This window comes from Mercenaria mercenaria, chromosome 12, assembly GCF_021730395.1.
Source record: "Mercenaria mercenaria strain notata chromosome 12, MADL_Memer_1, whole genome shotgun sequence".
NCBI classification, from domain to species: Eukaryota; Metazoa; Mollusca; class Bivalvia; order Venerida; family Veneridae; genus Mercenaria; species Mercenaria mercenaria.
The window spans coordinates 17,704,705-17,721,178 of record NC_069372.1 but is presented as its reverse complement, the minus strand read 5'-3'; the positions used below and the strand labels follow the sequence as shown (position 1 = coordinate 17,721,178).

Genomic DNA, 16,474 nt, shown 5'->3' with positions numbered 1-16,474 from the left:
ACTGAAGACAAATTGCTGGACACAATGCGATCTGCTCCGGAAAAAAGTCATTCTTGAATTTGGCATTTTACCTCTAAGTGTGACCTTGACCTTTGACCTAGGGACCTGGTTCTTGCGCACAACAATCCGTCTCATGGTAGTGAACATTTATGTCAAGTTACATCAAAATCCCTCCATGCCTGAAGAAGAAATATTCCAGACAAAGTCATTCTTGTATCTGTCCTTTGGCTTCTATGTGTGACCTTGACCTTCGACTTAGGGACCAGGTTCTTGCGCATGACACTCTGTCTCATAGTGGTGAATATTTGTGCCAAGTAATATTCAAAGCCTGTTTTGTATGACAAAGTTATACACCAGACAGGAAAAATGTCCCATTGACCTTTGACACGTCGTCTCATCATGGGGAACATTTGTGCCAAGTGATATTAAAATCCCTTTATGAATGACAGAGTTATGAACCGGACACGAAACAGACCCTGCTCGTGCCATGTTAACACTTGACTGCCAATTGTGACCTTGACCTTTAAGCTAGGCGTCTGAAAATTGTGCATGACACATCGTCTTATTATGAGGTACATTTGTGGCAAGTAATATTAAAATCCCTTCATGGATGGCAGAGTTGTGGACCGAAGGGATAAAAGCCCTGTTGACCTTTGACCTCCAATTGTGACATTGACCTTGAAGCTAGGGGTCAGGGTCTTGCGCATGACACGTCGTCTCATCATGGGAAACATTTGTGCCAAACAATATTAAAATCCCTTCATGGATAACAGACCTATGGACCGGACACGAAATTGCGGACGGACGGAATGACGTACGAAAAAGTGCATTCCTATAGTCCCAGAAACTGGTTTTCAGCCAGTAGGAGACTAAAAAGAGGGCATAACTCAGAATAAACTGGTGCCAGCATTATCGAACATGTATTATACTAGTTTGATGTGAGTGATGATTAAATCCATTTAGTAACAACAGAGATATAAAAGGCTTCAAAATTAAACTGAAGTTCTAAGTAAAAAGGGGATTTAGCTCATAAAATATTTGCACCAGGGTTACTGATCTTGTGTCATTTGATGATGATGATCTGGAAAAACTAATTTAAATTTTAATCAAATTCATTAAGTAATGACAAAGATATAGTGAAAGTGCACCACAATTAAATAGAAATTCTAAGTAAGAAGGGGCATAATTCATGAAAAATTGGAGCAAGGCTTATGGACCTGGTATCATATGATGTGGGTGATGAAGTGGTACATCTGTTCTAAGTTTGAATGAAATCCATTTGGTTATAACAGAGATAAAGTGAAAGTGCATCAAAACTTTAACCTGAAATTGTAAGCAAAAGTGGGGATAATTAAAACAAGAGCTGTCGGAGGACAGCAACGCTCGACTATCCAACAGCCTTGTCAATTGAATGAATACAAAAGTCAAAAAAGGGGCATAATTTTGTAAAAATGGGAGAAAGGGTTATGGAACCTTCATAGAGCTTATCAGCCCATAAAGTGAACAAGTGTGTGAAGTTTCAATCCTTTCCCATAAGTGGATACTGAAATACCAGCTTACATACAAAAACTTAACCAAAAACTGCTAAGTCGAAAAAGGGGCATAATGTTGAAAAAAAAAATGCAAAGTAGTTATGGGACCTACACAGTGCATGTCAGATCATGACAGTAAACAAGTGTGTGAAGTTTCAATCCATTCCCATACTGAGATACCAGCTTACATACAAAACCTTAACCAAGAATTTCTAAGTCGAAAAAGGGGCATAATTTTGTAAAAAAGCAAAATAGAGTTATGGAACTTGTGCAATGTAGGTCAGTTTATCAAAGTGAACAAGTGTGTGACGTTTCAATCCATTCCCACAAGTGGTTACTGAGATACCAGCTTACATACAAAACCTTAACCAAGAATTTCTAAGTCGAAAAGGGGGCATAATTTTGTCAAAAAGCAAAACAGAGTTATGAAACCTGTGCAATATAGGTCAGTTTATCACACTGAACAAGTGTGTGAAGTTTCAATCCATTCCCACAAGTGGTTACTGAGATACCAGCTTACATACAAAACCTTAACCAAGAATTTCTAAGTCGAAAAAGGGGCATAATTTTGTAAAAAAGCAAAATAGAGTTATGAAACCTGTGCAATGTAGGTCAGTTTATCACAGTGAATAAGTGTGTGAAGTTTCAATCCAATCCCACAAGTGGTTACTGAGATACCAGCTTACATACAAAACCTTAACCAAATCGGGACGCCGACGCCGACGCCGACGCATGGGTGAGTCCAATAGCTCTACTATTCTTTGAATAGTCGAGCTAAAAAAATTAGGTTATTGCCCTTGTGTCAAATGATGTGGTATAACTGTTTAAAGTTTGGATTAAATCTTTCTGGTAATAACAGAGCTAAAGTGAAAGTGAATAAAACTTTAACCTGAAATTTTAAGTAAAAAGGGGGATAACTCATAATATACATGTGTCACCGTTATGGCACATGTGTCAAATGATGTAGGTAATGATGATAAACAATTATTTTAAGTTTGAATCAAATCTCTTCTGAAATAACAGAGATACAGTGACAATGCATCAAAATTAACATAAAATACTAAGTTAAAAGGGGGCATAATTTATGAATAATTGGTGCCAGTGTTATGGATCTTGTGTCATATGATGTGGGTGATGATGTGGAACAACTATCTTAAGTCTGAATCAAATCCATTTGCTAATAACTGAGATAAAGTTAACTGTGATAAAGTGAAAGTGCACCAAAACATTAACCTGAAATTCTAAGTATAAAGGGGAGATAATTCATGAAATATTGGTGCCAGAGTTTTGACCCTTGTGTCATAGGATGTGGGTGATGATGAGGAATAACTATTCTAAGTTGGAAGAAACAAACCATCAAGTAATAACAAAGATAAAGAGAAAGTGCATCAAAACTTTAGCCAAGTTGCGAACGCGGAAGGACGCCGACGACGGGTCGAGTAGGATAGCTCTCCATACTTCGTATAGTCGAGCTAAAAAAAACAACAAAAAAACATTAATCTATTACCTTCTTATGTAAGTTCTTTCATCTTACTGTCCACTGGCTTTTGGAATTCGGCAAAAAGGATGGACCATTCATATCAAACATGGCACGTCCGATCTTCTATGAACTACTTCTGGTTGTAGAACAAACGTAGACCAATCTATATATGCGTTTTAGTCATCTTGACCCCTAGAATAAACAAAGTGAAAGTATGTAAGTCATGTAGGAATGATACTTTTTGCTTTCTTTTAAAACTTAATAGCATTACGATATTGCGTTAATTATTCAATACACAACAAGTAAACAGGTACTGTTTGATTCACCTACTCCGTATCAAGGATTTTTTCTCGTGAACTGCGTCATCCTCAGAGTTCTTTCACATCAAAGAAAGATCACGTTTTAAAAAAAGAATCAAGGAAAGAATTTGTTTCAGAAAGGTGGATAAAGAAATAGTTGGAGGGCCTCTGTGGCAGAGTTGTTAAGGTCGTTGTCTTCAAATCACTCGCTCCTCATCGATATGGGTTTCAACCACATTTTGGGCATAGAATTCCATATGTAAGGAAGCCATGGAGCTGGCTTACGAAACGTCAATTTTACTACCCAGGAGCCCGTCCGTGATTAAATAATGCCCAGAGGGGCACCTGGGGTCTTGTACACCATGAAAAGCAGAAAATCGCCATATGATCTATAGTTGTGTCGGTGTGACGTCAAAACTATCAAAAATAGGATGAAGTGATTACTATTAGAAATTCCTTATGTTATCTTATGAAAATGTTCAAGAAATTGCTAACTCCTAGAATGATAAATGTTGTTAGGCTTATAACCTTAGCATAAACAACTATAGAGACTTATATTAACTACAAAACAACAGCAACTTTTTATGAATTTTAAAATGAGCTACCCTTTGAGAGGAAGAGCGATTTGAATATGCTATAATGTCATTTAGAATGATACCGCCTTATTATGAAAGATATAATGTTAAATAACACAATATTTATTGTTTTCATTTCTGAGTGGAAACTGCATAATTAATATATTTCTCAAATGACACTTACCTTCGCCGTGTATCACTGTTGTGTCCAGTCCCAACGTACGTCATTACCATGCAGTTATGTGTTTGACTACTTCTAGTAATTGTTGCGGTTGCTTTTCAAACACTCCTCGCTGGCATCAGCAGCTGAAAAAAAGTATATTCTTTATTTTACAATTCTATACCTCCAAGGAATGTTGCGGAATATGTACAGTGTAACACACAATTTAATCTGTCAATTCATAAATATTCTTTAGAACAAATTATAAAGTAAACATTGTCATGTTACGATAGAATAAGAGTGTAACTGTTTCATTTTTGGAGAGAAAACTGCACGTTTTAACAAGAGCACCGCCTTGCGGGTGCTGACGCTCATCTGATTTTTTTTTTGTGTAATAGAAATATTGTCCTACCCATGATTTTCTAAGTCTAAAAAGGGCCATCATTCTTGCAAAAAGCAGGATAGAGTTATGTTTCTTGATGTTCAGTGTCCACTTATGATGGTGAAAAACTGTTGCAAGTTTTAAAGCAATAGCTTTGATAGTTTATGAGAAAAGTTGACTTAAACATAATACTCAACCAAGAAAATGATTTTCTAAGTCCAAAAGGGGCAATAATTATTGCAAAAAGCAGGATGGAGTTATGTTGCTTGCTGTACAGGGTCAGCTTATGATGGTGAACAAGTGTTGCAAGTTTCAAAGCAATAGCTTTGATAGTTTAAGAGAAAAAGTTGACCTAAACATAAAACTTAACCAAGAAATCTGATATTTTCTAAGTCCAAAAGGGGCCATAAATCTTGCAAAAATCAGGATGGAGTCATGTTTCTTGCTGTACAGGGTCAACTTATGATGGTGAACAAGTGTTGCAAGTTTTAAAGCAATAGCTTTGACAGTTTAGGAGAAAAGCTGACCTAAACATAAAACTTAACCAAGAAAACTGATTTTCTAAGTCCAAAAGGGGCAATAATTCTTGCAAAAAGCAAGATGGAGTTATGTTTCTTGATGTACAGGGTCTGCTTATGATGGTGAACAAGTATTCCAAGTTTCAAAGCAATAGCTTTGATAGTTTAGGAGAAAAGTTGACCTAAACATAAAACTTAACCAAGAAATCTGATATTTTCTAAGTACAAAAGGGGCCATAAATCTTGCAAAAATCAAGATGGAGTTATGTTTCTTGCTATACAGGGTCAGCTTATGATGGTGAACAAGTATTCCAAGTTTCAAAGCAATAGCTTTGATAGTTTAGGAGAAAAGCTGACCTAAACATAAAACTTAACCAGGCAACGCCGACGCAGACGCCGACGCCGACACCGACGCCGACGCCGACGCCGACAACCGCTCAAGTGATGACAATAACTCATCATTTTTTTTTCAAAAAATCAGATGAGCTAAAAAGAAAATCACTGAAATACCTAATCAATCGTCTAAAATCAAACTTTCAGCCATGATGATCCTCCACCGAGTCCAATCCTCGAGCAGTTTCATTGCCTAGCAGCTTCATGTTCGAGTGCTTTCCTTTCAGTTTCTTTCCACAGATAAAACTGAATCAAAATATTTAATGTCTTTTAAGTTAATTCAAAATCCTGCTGAGATACAATTTTTCCAACCTACATGTATAATATTTCATACGAGCTGGTGATAAATAATCGCCAAAGGCTGAAAACTCTGTTGGATGTACAGTTAACTTTACTAAAAATAGAAGATTATACAACGCAGTTTTTGTGTCACGTGGTTGGAGTGTTTGTGTCTGTGGCGTTTTCTATTCTATACCTATAATTATCACATTTTCATACCATTTGAAAGTTGGGTTTTATAATAATATGAAAACCATTTACCTGATTTAAAGGTGCAAGTCATTTCACATAAAAATCAAAAGTTATTCCTACTATTTGTTCCATTTTTTTATAAGGTCTTGTTGTATTTTTTAATAAGATACTGTCGTCCGAATAATGCCTAATTATAAAGAACCATAAAGTTGTACTATTATAATCAAAGGGAATGATTTCCAGATAATGGCTAAAAGGATCATTCTTTAAGATCGAAGTTTGGTCATATTATGAAAATGTGTTTCTAAACTGTGGTAAAAATGCGAAATCAAAAAAAAAAAAAAAGCATGTCAATGTCGGGAATCGAACTTGGGCCACCTCGGCAATAAAAATTATCCTTCCTTCTTGACTAATACGGAAGTATTAAATTCGTACTTAACGACTGTTTAATCTAAAGTTTAACCATTAAGACAGATGACCTCCGGTACACTGTTGCAAACGCTTTTCAATTTTCAATGGGAAAATAGTTAAAGCAACTCTAAAGCAACTCATTCTTCCGTATTTCCATAATATATGATCTGTCAGTTACTAAGTTTCAAAGCTAGCAATGATTTCCTAAAACAAATGAAACAAATGCATCTAAAACTAGTGAAATATTCCAGTAAAATATATTTGATAAGTTCACGTTGAAAACTTTATTATATATTTGCACCTGCACAGAACTACACAAAAAGTAAAATTTTGAGTAAAAAAAAATGAAACAAAATGCTGCCAGATCAAATAAATTTCACTCCTCAACACCAGATTTTACAGTTTCATCCATGGCTACGCCGGTCTGGAAAAAAAAGGTACCTCATGCACCTCATGCAACAGTTTTGCTAGCGTCCTTCGTCGTTAAAACGCACAAAATTATTACTTTTTGAATTGCTCTTTAATAATGGCATTGTTCTTAGATATTTTGACTAGTGCTCATATCACTTTGATTGAAAGCTACGATGTATTTGTTCTTTGGGCATCGACAGAACGAAACAAAGTTATTGACATTTCTTTTACCTTTTTTTTATTCATTTTTTTTCCTTTCTAGCCTTCTCTTTTGTTATTTCTTTCTATTTATTTTTTCCTGAAAAAAAAAACCTTATATCTAAACTTATCAAATTCCGAAAAGTTAACATGTGGAGTCAAGATGTTGAATCTGATGATGAAAAAATGCTGTACTAACACCTTTACACAAACACAAAGGCGGTACAAAAACGTGAAGTAGGAATTGTCAACTTGACTTAACTATCGCGTGTTACATGGCAAGCACTTCACACTCTCGTATCTTTTGATTAATCATTCGGATAAGTACGTACTTTGTCCATTACGTCTGCAGGGTGATAGTTTAACTCCCGGCGGCCTCTCATCTCTCTAACCCGATTAAAAAGTTAACATCTCCGCAGTGAAAAGCACCGCCGTACGCTTTTATTTATTTAACGCGTCTTATCCGAAATTGTGTAAACAATTTGGTGTTTGGACAAAACCATTATGTAGATAAGTTGCGAACGACCGCTATCCGTGCTCTATCATTACCATATTGTCGGCATGTTTTTCATGTACGTAATCCCTGGGGATAAACAGTTAAGTTATTGTTGTTAAACTGATGTTGCGATGCTGAAAAGTTCAAATCTTATTCAAAACTAATTCAGTGTACATAATTTTGCCACGAAGTTTCGAATGTTTTCATTTATGTAGAATTATCCTTTTTTCCTTTGAGAGAGACTAAGTCTTGATCAATACAGGAAATCTGAACAACTTGACACAGTTCCACAAACAAAAGAAGCACTGGTTAAAAAGGCGGAAATTCAATTATGACATGTTTGGATGGTTGTTATTTTATTTTTGTAATGATACGATGAAAGAAAAAACAACTAAACAGCCGAGTTTCAGTCCTGATTTCATTACACAAACAAATGATACTGATTACTTTTTTTTTTCAATAAAATGGTATTTCTATGTGCTTGGAACACCTTGCATGGAAATTCATAAGAACGTCTGAACTGAAAAATAAATCGCTGCCATAGAAACATTGTATCTTTATTCTGTCGTCCAAATGTCCTTTAACAGAGATATGATGCAATTTTCTTTTTTCATTACATGTAGGGGGAAGAAATGCGGTTTTTGAATTAAATACATCAACAATGCTAAAAAGTATTATTTTAGCAAACAAGTGTGCAAATGATCGTATAACGAGACCCTTAAAATGTCAAAACATGATTATTAATATTTATGAGAGAATGTCATAATCACTGAAAACCTATCTTTCCCATTTATCAGCCATCTCTTTATAAAATGAATAGACCCGCACGACAGGTGGTGTCGTAAACTAAACTACTGACATGAGACCAAAACGAGACTGGGTGTGGAGTAATCCCCGGGAAAATACCTGTACATGGGAGACCCGATACTTGAAGTCGCGTGCAGCCAAGTGTCACTCCGGCTTTTTCAAGGAGCAGATGGCCCCGTTTTCTGAAGTAGGGTCATAATTATGAGCACAAAATAAATATGACATTTATTATTGTTACAATCTAGAGGGAGAGCCGAGAGAGCGCTTGTAGTTCTCTAGGAAACAAGAATAATGAATGCAATTTCGAAAATAAATAAATGACATTAGACATGCGTCAGTTCATCCATTGAAATAGAATATATATCTATACATGTGTAGTTTATATCCACAAACAGTTTTATACTTTTATTTATTGACACAAAATAATTTTGTAAAATATAAATAAAAACATATATAAAAAAAAGATTTATATAAAAACACATACATATATGTACATACTCATACTGCAATTATTTAACAGACATAAACAATTTTGATATAATTAGTTATATTTTTGTTGCGTGCAGTATTCAAATGCAAAACAGAATATACCAAACCCACGGGCTCATAATCTGTGCGAGTCATATTGTCAGAAATTTTCCCGGCCCCGACAACAGTTACTGTTTGTATTTCAGAGTAATTTTGAAAGATTGCTAGTATCATTCCAGCGCTGCTTCAGCAAGTTTACAATACCCACAACTACAAAAATGTCACAAAAGATTTTCATGATTATAATTTACCACATACTGCTAATCTCTAATCTGCACACGTAACTGCAGGATCGGTGCATATTTAGTTGATACATGGCTCATTCCGACGTGCTGAAAGCTGACTTAGTTGTGTATCAACGGCAGGTTGACACTAATTGATTAATCAGCAATTAGCGCATTTTCACGTGCTATATTACCGCGTTAGCCGTGAAGCTGACACGTAACGTGAGAATCGTTACATCATGAAAATCGCATTATAACGGTTGCAGGCTGCAGTGGTTGTGTATCTGGTTTGCCTCAGTCAAACTTGTTGATTGAATTAATTGCTAATTAAGATATCTCGTCAATCTCTTACGTTCAGAGCGCAGTGGTCAGTGAAGAAGTTATTACTTTGATTTGGTCGAATTCAGTTGATTCTGTCTTTCTTTTTTCATTCCGTATTGCATTCATATTTCACTTATGGTGAGTTGATAAAGAATACTAGTAAATATTTTTTAGATTAAAAGATTTTAAAAAAGGTATCTTTCCGTTACAAAGACTGCATATACAAATTATGTTTAAAAGACATATTTACAGATCACTCTATGTATCGTCTGAGCCGGCATGTTCTAATCTCTGGCCTGGCCTGGCCCGGCCTGGCCTGGCCTGGCCTGGCCTGGCCCGATGAGCCCAATTTCCGACTGAGCCAGGCCAGGCCAGGCCATAGATTTCAATTTCGTGAAAGTGATTTCTATAGCATCTTTAAAATCTGACTTTTGGAATAAGTTTGGATATTTCAGACATTATATAAATACATTTTGAACTCCCACTCTGTAAAATTATACACATGGGAATAAGCCTGTAGCTAACATAACTATTATGTCTAATTTAAAGGTGATGCCTGATTAATTGTTATGACTATTATCAGGGGATCTCCACCTCAGTTGACCCTTGACTGGTGGTTTGGTTTTCCCCAAATTGAATAACCTAACTAATTTTATTATTTTGTCTGTTATTTAGTATTGTCCGAAATTATTGAACTAGCACTCAAGAATATATTTTGTATGCTTCCGTAAAAAAAAAAGTTGTGCCCAAACATAAATAAAAATATAAATATTGAAAACCAAATAAAATATAAACATTTCTTTACTGCCAGGTCGTACATGCAGATAAAGCTGTGCTGACAAAATGTTCAGCTACCAATCTCGGGACTGTAAGTTCGAAACACCTGTTTGACCATTTTCATTATCATTTTTTTTTTTAAATTTCCTCTGTAAACTTAGAATGCAGGAAAATTATCACTTATCGTGATTTATTGTTCATTTATTGAAAGAAATACACAAGTATTTGACATTCTTCTACATACAAGTTATTACCATAAAATGTTGTAAGAATAAAACCAGTATCAATAACATGACATTATACTGATTTAATGAAAACACTCTGAATTGAAATCGAACCCACGGTAACATGTGTGAAAGTCAGAGAACTTATCACTACGCCACTGTGCCATTGGTAAACTTTGCATGTTATTTTGGTCAATTTAGATATTTTCAGGTTACAAATATGATGTAAAATAAAGAGTGGCACCTGTCAATACTAACGGACAACAACTTTCAATTTCTAAAATAATGCTACCTCCGTTCTAGAACCTGGGATAGTATGGTGCGGGGAAGCGATATATAAATTTTGTAGTTTAGGTTATACACATACTGAATATTTTTGTAAGGTTGTTTTTATATTGATCTAAGTATGTGGGAAAAAAATTATACAAAGTCTTGTGAAACAGGCTCAAGAGCATCTTTTAGCATGAAATATATCACTTAGAAATAACATAAACACAATGCACCATTATTTTTTTTGTGCAAGAAAAATATCAATAATCTAAAATGCCAACACCCTGACAATGAGTTAGAGGTCCCACAATTAATGAATATTATTTTCATTACTCTTCCATAAATTGAACATCAGCTTAACTAAACCAAACACATTAAAAGTTCAACTGAACAGTTAAAAGGTCAGCTAAGGATAGTAGGGACACAACCTGTAATTACAATCCCCAAAGAGATGTGTTCTCAGAGCATGTAAATATTCAGTTATATTGCAGCAGGTAAACTTATCAATGAAATTAGCCATTAGTTTTAAAACCAAGTGTTAAAGTTGACTTTAAATAATTTGATTACAGAAAAAATGGGTAGTTATCATTTAGTTACACCATTTTCTTCAGTGCAAATCTGTATTTCAAATAAGATGAATAAGGCTAATTAATGATTCTCCAGAGGACTGGTTGACATGCAGCAAGTAAACAATGCAGGTTAATACTGCCTGCTATTGTAATTGTATATTTAGATTTTATGCCATTCATTTCTCTATGTATAATAAAATCTGGCCTGGCCTGGCCTGGCCTGGCCCGGCCCAGTCGAAAATAGAGCTCATCGGGCCAGGCCAGGCCAGGCCAGGCCGGGCCAGGCCAGGCCAGAGATTAGAACATGCCGTCTGAGCCTGTAAGTAATAGTTATAGTATGTGTGAGAGTGTGTTACCAGGATATATCAGAGCTAGGGGTACATCGAGGGTATTTTTCTCTGCACATATCGTCGAGGCCGGTATTGTAAAACTTGTTTTGTTTGTAAAAAAAATCAAAGAAAAAGAAACATTTGAGAAATCTCAGAATTTCATATATTTCATGTATTTCTGAATTTGGCAATAACTATCAAGTTTTTGAAATATTCTAGTTTATTTATTCTTTTACTTTATAAATGTAGGTGTTTGTGACAATTCTTTCTCTGTGAACTGTAAATTGGAGCTAAAATCATCTTTTCTTTGAAAGGAAAAAATTATACTCCCTTGATAGGACCTCAATAGAGAAAAAGTGTTCCGATATATATCGGAACAGTTTTACTGTGCTGATATATATCGGAACACTTTTTTTCTTATGAAACTCCATAGAGATTTCCGTGTTGATATATATCGCAACAGTTTTGTAAGATATCAGCACAGTTTTGTAGTAATAATGTGTGTTACTATGTATAACATGCTGCAAAGATCAAAGGAAAATTGCCGCACTATGCGATAATCATATTTCTTATTTGTCTACCTTGCGTCTTTTCGAGTGATGGAATGTTTTAGATGATGTCATGTTTAAACGAATTAGCTTTTTGGTTATTTAATAGCTTTTTAGTTATTTAATAATACCACCTGTCGCTAACGCTGAGTGTCAAGTGAATCGGCACGCGACCTCGTAAAGAAATTACCCCGTTCCCTCATTCCGATACACTACTTCCGTTTTGGATGACTGACGCTGTAGAAATTGTCGTCTGCGTATGAAATTTTACGGTAAAATGGGAATGTCGTTTAAATTATCATTCCGACACAGCCGCTGGTTACATTTGTGGGAAATATTGTAATATCATAATTTGACACTTTTGAAGCCCAGATGTTACGAGCGTGGCAGAAAGTTGCCCGATACAGCTAGAAGAAAGATTGACATGTTTGAACGATTGTTTAAAAGAAGAAAACGTAATTTACAGACATTTATGTAGACTGGCATCAGTCGTTAGAGTCATTAAATATAAAACACTTGGCCATAAAATCAATCCTCTTTGATAGCACTTTCTGTAAAATTTACAATATCTCTAACCTCTGACTCTGTTGAGATGAGCCTAGAGAGAAAATGGTTTTCTTAGAAAATATCAGTGCCAGTATGAAGAAAGAATAAACTTTGTTACAGATAACTTGGTCTCAACAGACTTTGTAAGTCTAACATTTATGAAAAAAAAAAAAAAAAAGGCACAATATACCTATTACTTTTACAAATACAAATAGAATAATTATGTTTAAATTATCGATCGGTATATAACATTTTCGCATAAAATGAAACTTACGTTTAACATTATAAAATTATGCTTAAGAGAATAGTTTCATAACAATTAATAAAGCCACTCTTGTGTCCGCATCCAGGAAATACGCGTCTTGTGATTGGGTGCGATTGGGAACTTGACATGTTCAACTCCACAGCATCCGGTCTTAGTTTTTTTCCCTACTGGGCAATTAAAACAAATCTATATTAATAACACAGCAGCGTAGCTCCTTGAAGTTTGGGCTGTCATTGTTGCGCAAAAACGGCAAAGATAACATCGTGTTGTGGTGTTTTTGGTCAAAGACGCCCGCCGTTACTGATAATTTATGTGATAATTTTTTCTATAAATATTAAATACGCCGAAACTAAGGTGAGATTCCACGTCACACTATCTTTATCTAGATAAAATATGTGTAAATAAAACCTTAAAGGGCCGGAGCGAGGGGTGATTTTATGATATAAGTTAGACCGACGGCTCTTTTAAATAAAGTGTTAAGTCGTAACACAAACGATAAACAAATTATTGGGCTTAGATGAAAAGAGAGAGATTTTATACCGTTACCAAGATATACAACTAAAAGATGATAATGAAATTTTCAATAGATCAAGAGCCCAGCCGACAGGCTTGTGTGAATTTATTATCAAAATATTAGTCCACGGAATTTTGTAGTCGCTTTGTATCAGCACGTACATAAATTTGCACGGACAAATGAATTTCAGATACACTGATGGACCATGCAAATAGTTTTCTAAAGTGATATGAAAATGCAGTATGCTGTTACTAATGATGAATTTCTTTTTCTTGTGCTGGATAGCATGGACATGCTCAAGTTTTCGGCTACATTTTTGCCTAACGTTTACTCATTTTACATGTAACTACCCCCTCCGTCGTCTCCAAAAGAAAAAAAACACACACTACAGATTTTGTAAATGGATGTTGTTTGATGTAAAAATCAAAAGAGTAACTTAACAGTTATAACTATATATAGCGCGAAGGAGCAATTTTCTGTGCTTTTTCTTCTAAAAAAAAGAGAGCATCGTCATATCAGTAAAAATGCACAGTTCCTGACTTTTTTTTCTAATTATTTCTTTGGCTCCAGTGCGGATATAAACCAGTGTCAAACCCAGGAAGCCGACAGATGTTTAATATTTTCAGAAAACTTCAGCCAGCAAAATAGCTATACTGGTTTAATTAATTCGTCTGACGGAATTTAATTTTCCTACCTAGTGACATTAATGCCGCTGTAATTAACATTGGGAATAATAGAAAATAGTTCAAGTAGAAAAAAATTATATCCATATTGAACCGTTTACTGTAGCGTGGCACGTGCCATGAAAATGCGTGTTTACCACAAGATTTTTATCGTCTGCTGCCTGCTGGCGAATCAGAAGCGCGTGTTCAACGACTCGTATATGAAAGCAGCGTTCTGATTGGTTGAGAGTATCGCCATCTGTTCACGGGACCGTTATGTTTACATTCCGATACAGCCACGCGCATCAGCGCATAAATACGTGGGAATTTGACTTTCGGAATTATTTACGAATTCCGATACAGTGGGAAACGTTGTAACTTTGCTGAAAAAAAGTCTTGGAATACTTTTATTTGGATATTTCATGGATAAATCTAAAATGTGCGACATGAAAATATCACCAGTGCGACCTGATACCTCATCCTCTTATTTAAGAAAGGTATGTACTAACTTCATTTGTTTTCGTTTCAGTGCCTAGTATTATATATTGACCTTTGGCTATAAAACTACTTATAAAGTTGAAGAAAAAATGAAATTCGATTTGATGTTGAATTAATGGATATCATTTTATTGTTTTAGCTTTACCTTGTATATGTTAAATTAACTGTGGCAGCAAAATAACAGACATTCTCGTATGTATTATTGTATTGTTTGATTTAAAAGAAAATTTGTAAATGTATTTATGTATTTATTTGTTAATTATAGATTAAGAAACCGCTGATAGAGAGAAAGAGAAGAGAACGAATTAACAACTGTCTGTCACAGCTGAAGACAATACTTCTAGAAAACATTAAACAAAATGTAAGTACAATTTTAAAATATTTTGTTAGCCAATGCAGATAGAATTTATTTCGCTTCAAAATAGTAACACGTATATACCGAATATTAATGTATTCGTAAGTCTACAGAAATTATGACGCAGTTATATTATGTTGCTTTGAAAATGGACCGTGCTTTATCATTTTTTATAAAAGCATGCTTTTATACTATTTGAAATAACATGCTTTTGGTGTGAAAATGTAAAAGGTAATAAAACACATGAGCGTGTACAAAATAGAATGTGGTCATTTTCACGATTTTAAACATTTTGAAATACATAAAAAATAATTAAAAATGTACATGTATGTATTTAAATGACGTTTGATTGCTGAATAGCTCTTTGCTTGTTTTATATGCGGCTAATGAAACTTTTCTTTTTTATTTTTAGGGAGGTACCCAGGTATCTAAGCTCGACAAGGCAGATATTCTTGAGATGACTGTGAGTCATTTACGCCAAGTACATCACCAGCAACTGTCGGCTGCCATGGCAGCGAGCTCGAACGTTGTGCAGCGGTACCGTGAGGGCTACATGGAGTGCGCAACCGAAGCTGTACGTTACATGGAAACATCTAGAGCATATCCGAATGACATGGTAATGCGCGTGCGAACAAATCTCGCTCCAAAAATGGGATATCCTCAAGGACATGCGCCTAGCAATGAATCTTTCCGTAGTGAATACTATGCTGTAAATGACTTAAGTGCTTTAAGTGACATTAGTGCTCCAAGCACACCCGTGAAAGTCAAAGTTGAATCGCCAAGCTGTAGTGATTCTGTTTCACCGGACAGTAGATTTTGCAGTGCCTTTTCACCATTACTCATGCCAGTCCCACTTGTCAAATGTGATCAGGAACATTCTATACCAGCAAAGTGTTCAAGTGATTCCTCGGACGATTCAGTGCTCGAACATGAAGACGACAACGTCAGACCAGGATCTTCGCAATCTAAACCTTCCCAGAGTTCTAAGCTATCACTACCGGTGCGAGTTCCGGTTAGTGTTGGGGATTCCCCGTCTCAGAAACAAGTCTGGAGACCGTTTTAAAAACGCTATAGGACTGTTTTTACCACAATGTTTTACACTAAAACGCTCAACCAAAATGTGTTCTTAATGCCCAATGTGATATTTGCTGTTGTGTTTTGAAATAAAAAAAAAATGAAATTGATTCAGTGTTTTTAATTGATAAAAATGTTTTTCTCTAACGGGGGCCATTTCTTATCACGTATAAAAGACTAACCTAAGTGGTAAGAGACATGTCACGAGGTGTTTTGATAAATTATAAAACACATTTTGTGATAGTCAAGTCCGCATTTTAACCGTGTTGCAATTTTGATTTATTTTCGGACTTTCAAAGAGAGAATAGGTGCTTATTTAATATTATTACAACTTCATTTTCGAATTTTCGAAATTATATTTAGCAAAAAATGCCCGTGTATTCCCCAATTAAACTGTATTATTTTTGTAATCGAAGCAACAGTTGTTGTTTTTCAGTTGTTTAAAAAAATGATAGCTTGTTGAAGCCTTACGAATGGCGTATATACAATGCTAAGATTATGTGGTATCAATCTAAATGAAAGAGTGGACACGAATTAAAGTCATAATTTTGCGGAAACCAAAAATCTGCACTGACAAACAAGTTTTATATCTAATTTATAATAATAATAATAATAACTTTATTTAAAGAGGATAACA

The 16,474-nt window shown here is 35.1% G+C and overlaps 1 protein-coding gene across 1 annotated transcript; it reads left to right on the top strand.

Annotated features, from left to right (window-relative positions):
- The first annotated feature begins 14,183 nt into the window (after positions 1-14,183).
- Positions 14,184-15,938, top strand: LOC123528153 (enhancer of split m7 protein-like). The gene is made up of 3 exons (XM_045307896.2): positions 14,184-14,407; positions 14,674-14,769; positions 15,176-15,938. The coding sequence occupies exons 1-3, from the start codon at positions 14,333-14,335 to the stop codon at positions 15,824-15,826; spliced, it is 822 nt and encodes a 273-aa protein (XP_045163831.2). The 5' UTR covers positions 14,184-14,332; the 3' UTR covers positions 15,827-15,938.
- The last annotated feature ends 536 nt before the right edge of the window (positions 15,939-16,474 follow it).